This window comes from Lithobates pipiens, unplaced genomic scaffold (genome assembly GCF_037356315.1).
Source record: "Lithobates pipiens isolate NorthernLeopardFrog02 unplaced genomic scaffold, aLitPip1_a1.2 Scaffold_16, whole genome shotgun sequence".
NCBI lineage: Eukaryota > Metazoa > Chordata > Amphibia > Anura > Ranidae > Lithobates > Lithobates pipiens.
Window position 1 is genome coordinate 549,909,477 of NW_027507748.1, and position 13,753 is coordinate 549,923,229.

The 13,753-nt window shown below is 42.9% G+C and overlaps 1 protein-coding gene across 7 annotated transcripts in view; it reads right to left on the reverse strand.

Annotated features, from left to right (window-relative positions):
* The window catches only part of DGKA (diacylglycerol kinase alpha), a 334,273-nt gene that overhangs the window by 15,303 nt on the left and 305,217 nt on the right, over window positions 1-13,753 (reverse strand). For all 7 annotated transcript variants that reach the window (XM_077483431.1, XM_077483430.1, XM_077483426.1 and 4 more), the window contains 2 exons: window positions 10,602-10,691; window positions 5,380-5,540 (listed from right to left, as the gene is read on the reverse strand). In XM_077483431.1, coding sequence (XP_077339557.1) covers window positions 5,380-5,540; window positions 10,602-10,691 — 251 coding nt within the window. The remainder of the gene's footprint in view (window positions 1-5,379; window positions 5,541-10,601; window positions 10,692-13,753) is intronic.

A 13,753-nucleotide genomic window follows, 5' to 3' on the forward strand; every position in this document is an offset into this window, starting at 1 on the left:
AATCCTGACTCTATTTACGAGCGTTGTCTTGTAAGACGAGCAGGATTCAACCCTTTTGGGGTGTGCAGTACCACATGTGGCCAGAAGTACGTGGGCACCATTGACGTGCTGAGACTCTCAGAGCCACTCGGAAACACTCCATTCCTTAGTGTCTCCGAGCAATTCCAAGTGTCGCCGGTACCATTCCCCCCCCCCCCCCCCCCGGCAACATGCAGTACTGTATACACTAGCAGTGACACTGGAACAAATTATCTGAGTTTCCATTGATTCCTATGGGGAAACTCGCTTTGATATACGAGTGCTTTGGATTACAAGCATTCTTCTGGATTATGCTCGTAATCCAAGGTGCTACTGCAGTTACTTTTTTTTGGAAGGTTAACAAAAAATATTTCATAGATGAGATCTTTTCACAATGATTTTATTTGTACATGCTGTGTAACAAAGTTAAATGTTGATTTGATCATGTCAAGCAGCCTTAAAAAGATGTTTTAGAAGATTGTGTCCATTTCCTTGCACTCTTTTTTTATGTATAGCACAGAACAGAATAGTTAAAAATATGTGTTGCTTTTCCCTTATGACTAAATACATTTATGTCTCCCAGTGAGCAGCAACCTATAGGGTTAACATTGGATAATGAAAATGTGTCCAGCATAGATGGGGTTAAGTGTGACCAAAGTAATAGGTTTAGGGAAGTTTCAAAGAATGTTTATGAAGCACCCAGTTGGGATTTGTTTTTCAAGGAAAAATAATTAGCTAGATTTTAGATGTTTAAGATGGGATATCTTATGAGGATATTACTGTCAGAGGACCAGTTCATACCTAAATTGTGCTGGAACGCGGTCTGCATTCTTGTGTGATTCAGTGCGGTGAGATTTTCAGCCCACTCATTTGAATGGGCTGAAATAGGAGAACACCAAATGGGCTGAAATAGGAGCAGTGGAGCACACCAAAAGAAGTGTATGGACGACTTTAAAACTCTGCAAATAGATCAAATGGTGCTGCAGTACCATGAGAACCAGTGCTTACAAACGCATGGTATTTGCGATCTTTGGAGCGTCATTGGGAATACATTGACACCCACAGCAGATCTCACACCCAGTGTGTTTTGAACACGGTTTGGGAAACGCACATGGAACATGGGTTTCCTGCACTGCGTTCTGGTGGTAAAGAGCACTGAAAGGATGTGTAGATATTGAATTGTGGAGAACCTGGCAAGTCAAGAAAAGAATGCCTGAGAACAAGTACTTAATCATTTTTGAACCAATTCCACTTGACCTAAATTAAGCATAGATTCAGGTAAGGGGAGAACTGGGCTGCAGAGCCAGTGCTGCAGTGGTAGTCAAACTGCCCATGCAGACTTGCAGAGGTATGTTTGTGGTGTTATGGCTATTTTTATATCTCACTTAAATGACTAACGATACAAGAAATAAGCGATTAAACCTTTGTCTACATAAGAATAAAAACGAACGATAACAGTGGCAATGTATCATTTTTCAGGGCACTTTGTAATAATTTTTCAGGACAGTTATATATTGTTCATTTGTTTTTTTTAATGCAGATTCAATGTTCTTTGACATCTGGGTTGAAGTAGCATTAAACCTGTATATGTTTTTTTATTCTTTTTTCTTGTTCCTACTTTCTTTATTTCATATTCTTATCTTTAATTACTTTAAGTGATGATACCAGTCAATTAGCTGATAATGTTCTTCTATATCTTTAAAAGTAAAATGTATTAGTCTTCTGGAACTCTTGTTTGAATAGCAGAGATGAGCTGTAAATTGGAAGGCTTTACCATTTCTGCCTTACTTAATGTAATTCTACTTCCTGATTTAACCCGAGCCCTGCGAGCAGGTGTGGTGAACCCAGGGACCTGGCAATAACAGGCAGTGTTGACTATCCCTACCATCAAGGGCCATGGAGGATACTGGCTGTTGCTTGGACTCTGTTCCCTGTGGGGAGCCCACTATACTCGTCCACATTGCACCCCTTATAAGTATTAAGTCTCAATGGCCAACCCGCTGCTCCTGTCTGGCATTCCTCCACTATATGTACACTGACATTCTACCTTTTTTTGTTGTTTTTTGTATTCATGCACGACTGTCCGGAGGCCCGCCCAACCACCACCGGAAGACAACCTTGAGACAAGTCATCTCTTGAGACAAATGTGCAACAAATAGGACTCTCCTGAACTGCCCTTCACCATGCTGAGAAGTGCTGTCTCGTGGTCCAATCCAATTGGAGCAACCGTTACAGGACCAGATATGTCAGGATCCCGCTCTCAATGTTGGAGTTCCGCTCTTCCAAGGCAGAGGGGCAATGAAACATTGCAGTACAGACACTCATGGTTTGGATGTGAAGTCTCAAGGGCACCAGGATTTCTTTTGGCTGTCTCAAGCCTACATGGAGGAGTTCCGGCGTGTTCAAGAAAGACAGAGGAGGCCGTGGTGGTGGGGAAGGATTGGGGCTTCTGGGTTGTTGTGGGTGGGTACAAAATCACTCAAGGAGGATATGAGTTCAAGAATGAACTTCAGGGGGAACTGTGGTGGCGATTTTGAAATATCATATTTATAGCAAGGAGTTTAAAGGAAACCATTCTGAATGTAGGACTTAATATTTTCAGAGGTTTTAATACAGAAGTTTTAGTGTCTTCTATCTGATGGGAACCATTGAATGGCCCCCAGGTGTTCAGCATATTCCCTTTTGTTCTGTCTTTTACCTGTGTAGACAGTAAGGCACCATCCCATCAGGGGACATTAACATGCTAATGTCGAAACTGTTTGGGATTTAACAATAAAAGCAAACTGTTAGACATGCTGGCACCGGTCGTTCAGGCCTGATCTAGGGATGGTCCTGGGAGCTTGAGAATTAACCAATCAGAGTGTGAGCCATCCTGAACCAATCAGCATGTAGACTTGAGAATCGGCCAATCAGAGGTTGATGCAAACTCAGGCCTAATGGGTGTGTTCCATCTTCTGATTGGCCGAGAATGCATATAAAATAGGGAAAGAATTAGCTTATAGCTCTCTTGATTTCTAGACCATGGAAGGTGACCGGAAGTCCGTGTAACGTATACTCGTAACTCTCTCTCTCTCTCTCTTTTTATTATGTCTCTTTGTCAGGAAATGTTCCATCCGCTGATAATATCTGTCTTTTGGCGTGCAGTACTGAGGTCCACCAGCAGGTGTCTCCTGTCAGTTTTGAGCTGTCAGGAGAGCTTTTCCCTGCTGATGCTATATCATCTTTGGGCCGCAGTACTGGCGTCCACCAGCGGATGGATCCTGGCAGTATGGAGCAGGCAGCACCTCCTGCAATCAGGTGTCACTTGAGGCCAATCACAGGCCTATAAATAGCTGGCAAGCAGTCATATCTTTGCCTCGGTATTGTTCCTTGTGCCCTGACCTGCTGCTTGCGATCCTGAACCTGTTCCTGTACCCTGAACCTGTGACCCGTGGTTCTGATCCTGTTTTCCTGTCCTGGTCCCAACCCTGTCCCACCTGTTACCATTATTCCTGTCCTGAAGTCTGATCCATCCATCCTCTCCCTGTCCTGTGTTCCTTACCCCATTTGCTGATCTCCCCGTGTATGACCTTGGCCTGGCTTGTGACTCTGATTCTGGACTGCCCTTGTTTATTTGCTGATCCTCTGTGTATGACCCTGGCCTGCCTATCGTTTACAGTACTTGCATTTCCCATTTATTGTACATATCTGTCTGTTGTTGTTTGGGGGTCTTTGTTGGTTGGTTTATTGCACTGTGTGGTTGTATTCATATTATTCACTTTCTTTAATAAATCATATTTCACTTATACACGTTTGGGTTTCCTCTGTTGCAGTCCACACAGTTCTGGTCTTATCTGATTCATGACACTCTTCTATTTCTAATTATTTCTTTCTTAGGACTTATCTTGAAATATTGATAAATATATTGAAAGTGTATGTCTGTTGTAACCATATGACCTAAATTATCTTGGCAGCCTAAGCAACTCTGTACTTGTAACATCACTTGAGTTATATGATAAGTTCTAATTATTCTAAAGTTTCTTTTCTGTATAAATAAAGGTAATTGTTTATCTTTTCGCACTGTTATCGTTCGTTTTTATTCTTATGTAGACAAAGGTTTAATCGCTTATTTCTTGTATCGTTAGTCATTTAAGTGAGATATAAAAATAGCCATAACAGTGGAGACCAGACATGGGCGTTGAAATAAAAACCAAAACCAAATAACCCCTGTGAGTTCTCACAGGGGTTATTACTTCTTCCCATTTTTCTGTAGCCATAAAAAGTGCATCTATTTTTCATTTCTACACCCCCTCTCACTACCTAATGCCAGTAGATGGCCAATTACTGTCATGCACTTTTTTAGAGAATTGGACACACTGGATGCCTTTGCTGCCACTGTGCTTTTGCTGGGCATCACATGTGTCCCTGTGCCTTTAAGAAGGAGTGGGCTCCCTCCAGGCACACCTGCCCTTAATCTATGCACTGCTATATGTGCTCCTACTTAGAAAATTAGAGTTAGGACTGCAGTTTACAGAGGAGCCCTGATGTAGACCCCATTCACACCTGAGCGTTTTGTAGCTTGACGCCTGAAGCTACAAAACGCTGGAGGGGAAAAAATCCATTATTCTCGATGGAGATGGTTCACATCTCCACTCCAAGTCGCCTGAAGCCCTACGCCTGAAGCTCAAACAAGTTCCGGACCCTTTTTTGTCGCGTGAATCGGGCTGATTTGGGCGTTTTTCTTCTTTTAACATTGGTGACCTTTTGCCCTGCACAAATTCGCAGCAAAACGCGGTAAAAAAACGCCGCGAATCGCGGTAAAAAAACGCTGCAAATCGCGGTAAAAAACGCTGCAAAAAACGTTTGAAAAGCTACGCTCAGGTGTGAATGCAGCCGTAGGCACTGCAGCTTACGCATATATTTTCAAATGTGTGCAAACAAAGTCTTCTGTTTTGAATGTAAACTGTTAGACAGGGTCAATTTTGTTGTTTTGCAGGCTGGCTGGTAAGTGTGCTGGGAAATCATTTGTTTGTTTGTGATGTGTGTTGTGCTTCCATGTGTAGCTTACTGCAAAGGCTAGTTATAGTTAGGGGTGGTTGCCACTTTTTTTGCATTTAGAGAATTAGATAAAACAGTTGCTTTAAAGCTGCTCTAACAATTACTCTTTTTTTTGTTTTGTAGCAATTTTTTCTTGAAAACCCATGGGAGACAATGAGATTTCAAAGCCACAGGAAATAATGGGAGTAAAGTCGCCATCGGGGGTTCATGTCTACCACATTCATATTCTATAGAAGGCATGTTAAAGAATATATACACCTGTATTATATGTACGTAGCTGACTAAAGATTGTACTGCAGAAAGAAAATAAATATTAATACAAACCACTCCAATGGAAAAGTAGTTATTGATGATTTCATATGGGACAGGATCTCCTTTTTCATTGGGGTTCTCAGGTATGACTTCAATATTCCATCGGTCCATTAAAAGAATTGTGCTGCTTTCAATGTCCTTTAGCACTTTAACTAGATTTTCTCCATCATATCCTGCAAATAATAAAGCCATGAAATATGTATCCGCCAACAAACTGATCAGTAAGCATATTATAATTTCTCATTCAGCTAAATATAAACTCGTGGCTTTGCTGTTGTAACACTCAAGTCATCATATTTCACATGAAGGTGAGACTGAAAATTATAATAAGTATATTAAGATTTTTGAACTTACTGTAAAATCCTTTCATTGAGGGAAACCGGAATATATGAATTATTGGTTATATGGGTAATGGCCCATACACACGATCCGGAAATCGGACGAAAAATACTGCTTTCGACACGATTGTATGATAATCTGATGGTTAGTACAGAGCTTTCGAGAGCCGATCACGACAGTTCATCTGATATTATTCGATCATACAAGCATGAAAATGTTCCTCGTACGATCTGGTATCTTCTGGTATTTGTTTAGTCAGTACAGTTGTCATCCGAAAATACAATACAAATACATTACAACACATGACATCACTTTAGATTTTTTTTTTCTGTCATATGAGAATTTTCGTGAGTTTAGCAACCTATTCAATTTCTACTTGCGAAAAAGAAAGAAAAAAGTCAGATGATCTATCGTCCGATTTTCAGATCGTGTGTACGGGCCATTATACGGAAACCCTAAGGAGATCTGGACACTGGCAAACCAAAAAAAAAAGTTAAGCCAGCCCACGTATAACTCTGCCTCCAACCAATAGCAACCAAAATATAATAAGGCCAACAGCACAGAGGGTGGGACCTATATCCCCCAATGGATTTTGAGAAAAAAGTTGACGAGTTCAGAAATCTTAATTTCTTTATTGTCAAAGCAATCCAACTGGGGGGGAGGGCAACAGCAACTAAAACAACCAACTGATGTGAAAATCTTACTGCAAGAATATCCATATGAATCAATACTTGAAAAGGCTAGATGAAAATAGAAGGAGCAATATGAAAATTGCAACCAGCAAAGAAGTCACCAAGAAGAAACCAGTATGCCAGAGGAAGGTAGGTAGCCCCGCCAAGCAGAGGCTGCTAAGAGGAAAATGAGGAACCTCAAAAAAAAAATGTGGAGGTCTGGTGGACAATCATACCATCACACCATAAGAAAAAAACAAGTGGATAAAGCTCAACAACTAAAGAGATCAACAAATAGGTTTTCTCTATTGTAAAAGGTTGAAGTGTACCAAATCTGTTACTTCAAGGAAGAGAATGTTATACAAGGTATGCCACAGCCAAAAAACAACCAGTGAACAGCTAATATTTAAAGCAGAATACTTCTATTTTTTTAGATCAACGAGAGGGAATTTTATACTATCACTATTTTAGCAGTAAACTGAGAAAGAGGTGAGCCATCAAGTCATGTATGGCAGGAACCAGTATATAAAAAGAGGAAAAGGAAAACGTATCCTGTCCACATCACTGGTCCCATTCAGGATCCAGGCTTTGGTGGGGGGTACCATAGGAATGGACCAAAGCCCTGGACCTGTATAGCACCCTGCTACACTTAAAGTACCATTGCCAAGGTAAACACTGAATACAGGATTCAGTGCCCAAAGCAAACATTACAGGGCAGCCCTGTGACTGCAGTGTGGTTGGGTATGGTTCCCAAGGTGTGCTTCAGAATCACTGATCCAGGTCCTAATAAGGTCCTAATGAGGTGCTAATGGGTCATAAAGGCAGTAAGGCTGGCAATACATTTTACAATTTTCATTTAGATCTGCCAAAACCATATAATGTGTGTGCAATCAGACAGGCTATTGTACTACACAATTGAAGGTAAATCTAATAGAAATTGAATAAGAAAATTGTATAATATATGGCCAGTTTAAGCGATCAGCTCTTGATAGGTCTTAGTCAAAGGAGGTGATTAAATCTGTTGAAAAGATAGTAGGAAATCTCTTCTCTAAGGCCCCTTTCACACTGGGGCGGGAGCAGCGTCGGCGGTAAAGCAGCGCTATTTTTAGCGCTGCTTTACCGTCACTTTAGCGGCGGTATGCAGCCGCTAGCAGGGTGGTTTTAACCCCCGCTAGCGGCCGGAAAAGGGTTAAAACCGCCCGCAAAGCGCCGCTGCCGGCGTTATAGCCGCATTGCCCTATTGATTTCATTGGGTAGGAGCGGTTTAGGATCGGTGAATAAACCGCACCTTTACTGCTCCAAAGATGCAGCTAGCAGGACTTTTTTCACCGTCCTGCTAGCGCACTGCTTTCCGGCTTTCACACTGGAGTGAAAGGGGCCTAAGAAAAATTCCCCAGTGTGAAAGGGGCCTAAGAGGAGAAGGCGTCCATCACCTAAGAACACTAGCAAAAATCTGGTATCTCATGAAGTGCGCAGGGCTAGAAGGGGACAGTAGGGGGAGGATCCAGCAGAGCTTTTGACAGTGTCCAATCATCTAAAGGTGATGGGATATAACCCATGGTTTATGATTTGATTCCTGTGTCCTCTACTGTTTGATAATTTTTATTTTATACAGCTCTTCTTTATGTCTTTAACTGTATTTGCAAGGATTTTAAAGGGGTTGTAAAGTCAGAAGCTTTTTTATCTTAATGCACTCTATGCATTATGATAAAAAGCCTTCTGTGCGCAGCAGCCCCCCTCAGCCTCCTTAACACTTACCTGATGTCCCTCTCTGTCCAGCGATGAGACAGCAGTGGAGACATTGGCTCCCACTACTGTCAAAGTCAGCTTGCCATTTAGAAGAGAGAGGGGATGGGGACAGGTCGGGGCTCTGTGTGTGAATGGACACAGGGAGCTGTGACTCAGCTCGGGTGCCCCCATAGCATGCTGCTTGTTGTGCGGGTACTGAACAGGAGGGAGGGGCCAGGAGCACAGAAGAGTGACCCTAGAAGAGGAGGATCGAACATGTTTTGTTATTTTTATAGGAAAAAAAAATGAGACTTTACAACCACTTTAAATTCCACTTCTAACAAAAACATATATTTCATTTTTGAAACAATTGGGAAAGGGTAACATTTGTCAAAATAAATTGCAGTTTGTGTCCCCCTGAGATTTCCTCACTTGCTGTCCTGGTCACATGTAGTGTGTTGGGGTGTGGCAGGATATCTCTAGAACAGGAAGTATGGAGACAACAATGAAACCTGCCTGACAGACATCCTAAGCCTTCAAACATGGGCATAGCATAAGGGGTTGCAGGGGTCACAATCGCAACCCTGCCCCTAGCATCAGGATGGCCCTGCAGCCTCCCTGTCATATTATCATATTGTCAACAAAGTCCAGCTTCGGTCTGCCCTAGGGCCCCACAGCCATGCTCCAGTACTGGGCTTCCACTTTGCCTTCCACAGTCCACACTCATCTGTTCTCATTGGCTGGGAAGAAGCTGTGAGCCATTTCCTGAATGGAGAGAAGAACGGGGTGAGAACTGCCCAGGGTGGGGAAGTGTCTGGCAACATGGAATGGTAACCAAGCTCAGCGAGTTAAGAGGAGGAGCGTGCCGTCCTGCAGCTATGATAAGACCGGTGTCACTGGTGAGGTAAGACACCGCTCAGTGTCTCCTAGTCACCAGCTGGGATTCTCTGTTCTGTACCACCCCCCCACCCGGAGATGTCTGCTTACCCCAATTCCCTGACAACTGGGGAAAAGACACACATCTCCAGTAAGTGACCTTCCCCCAACACCTGCCAACACTGACAGAGAAACCTTCAGAAATTGCTAAACCAAATCCCTTAACACCTCAGTGGCCCCTGAGGGTCTGCAGGCTCCAGATTTTGTGTCACGTGGCTTTTCCCCCCTATATCTAAGTTGCGCCCCCCCAAGCCCCCTGACCACCCCCTCTGTCCTGGATGCTATGCCTAGCCACTCCTTTTCCATTATGGCACTCTATACTGCTCCTCCTCCGCAGGGCTGAAATCTTACAACACAGCCAGTCAGCCACAATCTGCACAGGGTGTATCTGCCTACTGTAACTACACTGCGGTTTCAACCAGAGAATTTCACAGGTCTGAACGGCAACATAAAAGCCAGATACATCCTGTGAAAGCTGACAGGCTTTGTGTAAAGAAATGTGATTTCAGCTCTGTGTAGTGTGTGGGGGGAGGAGCTGTATACAGTGCTGGGATGGGAAAAGAGCTCTGCCAAGTGACCTGCCAGAGGGATCTATGTCCTCTGATTCTCCAGCAGTGATTCCTGTCCTCTGATGTAAGGAGTAACTCTGGGAACTCAAAACTCTTAAGCCACTTTGAGTATATTGGTGTGTGGTGGGTGTAGCAGCACGCACAGTGGAAGTGGGGGGGGGGCCTAGGCCAATTTTTGCATCAGGGCCCACAAGCTTCAAGCTACGCCTCTGCCTTCAAAGTTTTATCACCCCCCCCCCCCATTAACTTAAAAATAACTTTGGATCACTTTTATTTGTCTTTGTTTTTTCTTTTAGGGATTATATGTCAGACTGGACGCTCTCACAGTAGTCACAAAATAATGGGTAAAAGTTTGGATTCTTGCAGTCATTTTATGAAAGTCTATCGCACCAATACTTAAATGGCCTCTAACCATCCACCTCTAAATAAGTTACACTAAGGGGCTGATTTACTAAAACTTGAAGAACAAAAAATCTGGTGTAGCAGTGCATAGAAACCGATTGACTTCTAACTTTAGCTTGTTTTTTTAAGCTTTAACAAAAAAATCTGGAAGCTGATTAGTTTCATTGCAGAGGCGCAACAGATTTTGCACTCTCCAGTTTTAGTAAATAAACCCCTAGGCATCTTCTTTTATGCCCATTCACAGGCTGGAAATTGGGTCACCCCTAATCAGGCCTATCAGTCAGCATGATGTAATATAGGTGGTGAACAAAAACACAATATTTTTAAGGTGTCAAGTCAATTGCCCTTTATTTTATTTATTTAAAGTCCACTTGGCATCCCCAAAGGAATATCTGATAAACAATCTTATACTGACCAACAGTGATTAAAATGGCACAAGTGTAATGTCATAGGCTGGTAGCTCTATGCAATAAATGCCCGAATAAATCACCCAGAGAATATGGTATGCACCATGTGTACCCATTTTAACCACAAATCTGGTTCTTCCATACGGATGCGTGCAGCACTTGCCACAATATACAGTACTCACCTCCTCCCCATCTCAGACAGCGCGCTAGGTCGTTCCCAGTACCCAGGGGCAAGACAGCTACAGGAGGCCTTTGGGGAAGATTGGCTTTATCTAGGACAATAGAAAGTTTAAGAAAGTAATTGTCTTTTTATAAAACACATGAAAGAGTAAAAAAGAAATTAGTACATTTTGCAAAAATGTCAGTGCTTACAAGCATCATATTTACAGACTCTAGAACTAAGCTATGTCACACCACATTTCTCACACACTACAAAGAAATATGAGGGTACTCACCCGGTACATATATACAAACTGGTCATATATATATTATGTAATTGGGATTCTCAAAATACATCAGGCAACTTAGGCATTTACCATACATGCTATTAATATAATTTTCTATAACTCTAGGTGTTTATCTAAAAATCCAAACAACATAATTTGGAGAGAAATATAGAGGAATATTCAACTGATATTCTGAAGAGAGTGGAGAATCTTTCTGTTAAATTCATTTGTAGACAAAAGGGTACAGTGTAAAGCTGCTTCTGTAGAACAGATCCTAACATATCACAATCTCATTGTACAATCTTCTTAATATTTACCATTGTGTGAGTGTAGATTGAGGGCCTACCCAATCAATATATTTTATACACAATCCAGCAGGCCCATTAAATACAGAGTTGCTGTTAAAAGTAAAGCAGATTGTATAATCAGACTGCAATATTTGGGTGGCCCCCAGAAACAAACCATTACACTAATATGATTTACTCACACACAGAAAAGGGTAGCTTCACTCCTGACTACAACACAATGAAATGGTGCACAAAATCACCTTAATACATTTCCCTTAAAGTGGATGTAACCCCTATTCATACAATTTGAGCTGGGCACCTATACAGTTGTGCTCATAAGTTTACATACCCTGGCAGAATTTATGATTTCTTCCATTTTTCAGAGAATATGAATGATAACACAAAAACTTTTCTTTCAATCATGGTTGGTGTTTGGCTGAAGCCATTTATTATCAATCAACTGTGTTTACTCTTTTTAAATCATAATGAAAACAGAAACTACCCAAATTACCCCAATCAAAAGTTTACATACCCCATTTGTTAATACCGTGTATAGGCCCCTTTAACATCAATGACAGCTTGAAGTCTATTGTAGTATTTGTGGATGAGGCTCTTTATCTTCTCAGATGGTAAAGCTGCCCATTCCTCTTGGGAAAAAGCATCCAGTTCCTGTAAATTCTTGGGCTGTCTTGCATGAACTGCACGTTTGAGATCTCCCTAGAGTGGCTCAATGATATTGAGGTCAGGAGACTGAGATGGCCAGTCCAGGACCTTCACTTTATTCTGCTGTAGCCAATGACAGGTCAACTTGGCCTTGTGTTTTGGATCATTGTCATGTTGGAATGTCCAAGTACGTTCCATGCGCAGCTTCCTGGCTGATGAATGCAAATGTTCCCAGGGCTGGTGCTACCACTAGGCGAACTAGGCAGCCGACTGGGGACGCACTGCAGCCTAGGACACAACCAGGACGGCTGATTTCCCTACTCTCCACTGGGAGCTTGTCAGTGCTTAGTTCTCAGTAGTCCAGGATGCAGAGAGCGCACACAGGCACAGCACATTACCACTGCCAGCCGCTTCACTCACACACACACAGAGCGGTGTGTTACTGGGCGCTCCACTCCACCCCCAGTCTGCTTTCACTTCCTGGGCTATATGTCACAGTTTAATGAAAGGGAGGAGTGAGGGAAGGGTGGGAATCTCTTCCGAATAAAAAGGGGGGGGGAGAGGCTGTCCCGCCCCGGGGCGGGGAACACTTGACAGGGGACCACACTGCTTATACACACTTACTTCATTCTCCTGCCTTTACTCGGCACTTGAGCCTCGGGACAACACAACACACAGGCAGCCATTGACTCCACCCACCACCACACAGAACACCGACCCCTGCTATCGTTTTGGCCGCGGGACAACAAGTGCACGGCCCTGTGATTGGCTGCTTTGAAGGGCTGCTTATTGCGGACATAGGATTCCAAGCAATGTGCCTGCCTCAGCTCTCTCCCTCTTCTTATTTTTAAGGGCAGCCCTGAGAATCTGGCACTAATGGCCAACACAGTGAGTGAAGTTGTGGCACCTGTCAGGCTGCCACCCCACTACCTGTCACACTGGCCCCCTACCTGTCACACTCTCCCCCACCTTTCAAACTGGCCCCCCACGTCACACTCTCCCCCACCTACCACACTGGTCCTCCACCTCCTATTACACTGCCCCCATCTGTCACACTTACCCCCACTTGTCACCTTGGCCCCCCCATCTGTCGCACTGTCCCCCACCTGTTACACTTTACCCAACCTGTCACACTGCCCCTCCCCACCTGTCACACTGCTGGATTTGGCTGTCTTTGTTATATGGGGATGTCTCTGCTGAATTGGACTGTCTCTTTGGATTAGACTCTGTTTTATGGGGATGTCTCTTTGCTGGATTGGGCTGTCTCTTTGTTGGATTTGGCTGTCTCTTTGCTATATGTGAATGTTTCTTTGCTGGATTGGGCTGTTTTTTTTTTTTTTTGTTTTTTTTTTTTTTGCTGGATTGGTCTGTCTCTTTGGCATTTTATGGCAGGTATTTTTGCAAATTGAAAAGAAATTTAGCAGTTTCATATTTAGATGTTTTAATATTTTCTACTGTAAAATGGTAGAACTTTAAAAAAAATTTAAAATTGGATGGGGGGGGGGGGCACAAGTAGCTGTTCTTGCCTAGGGTGCAAAATAGTCTAGCACTGGCCCTGAATGTTCCTCCAGTATTTGATAACAAACTGCATTCATCTTGCCAACAATTTTGACCACATTTCCTGTGCCTTTGTAGCTCACACATTCCCAAAACATCCTCTCCAAATGTAGCGTTTATGGTTGTGGCCAAAAAGCAAAATTTTGGTCTCATCACTTCAAATTACTTTGTAGCAGAAGGTTTGAGGCTTGTCTCTGTGCTGTTTGGCCTATTGTATTGATACTTTGTGTCATTTGCATAGTAATGGCTTTCTTCTGATGACTCGACCTTGCAACCCATCTTTCTTCAAGTGCCTCTTTATTGTGAAACTTGAAACAGCCACACCACATTTTCAGAGAGTTCTGTATTTCACCTGAAGTTATTTATGGGTTTTTCTTTGCA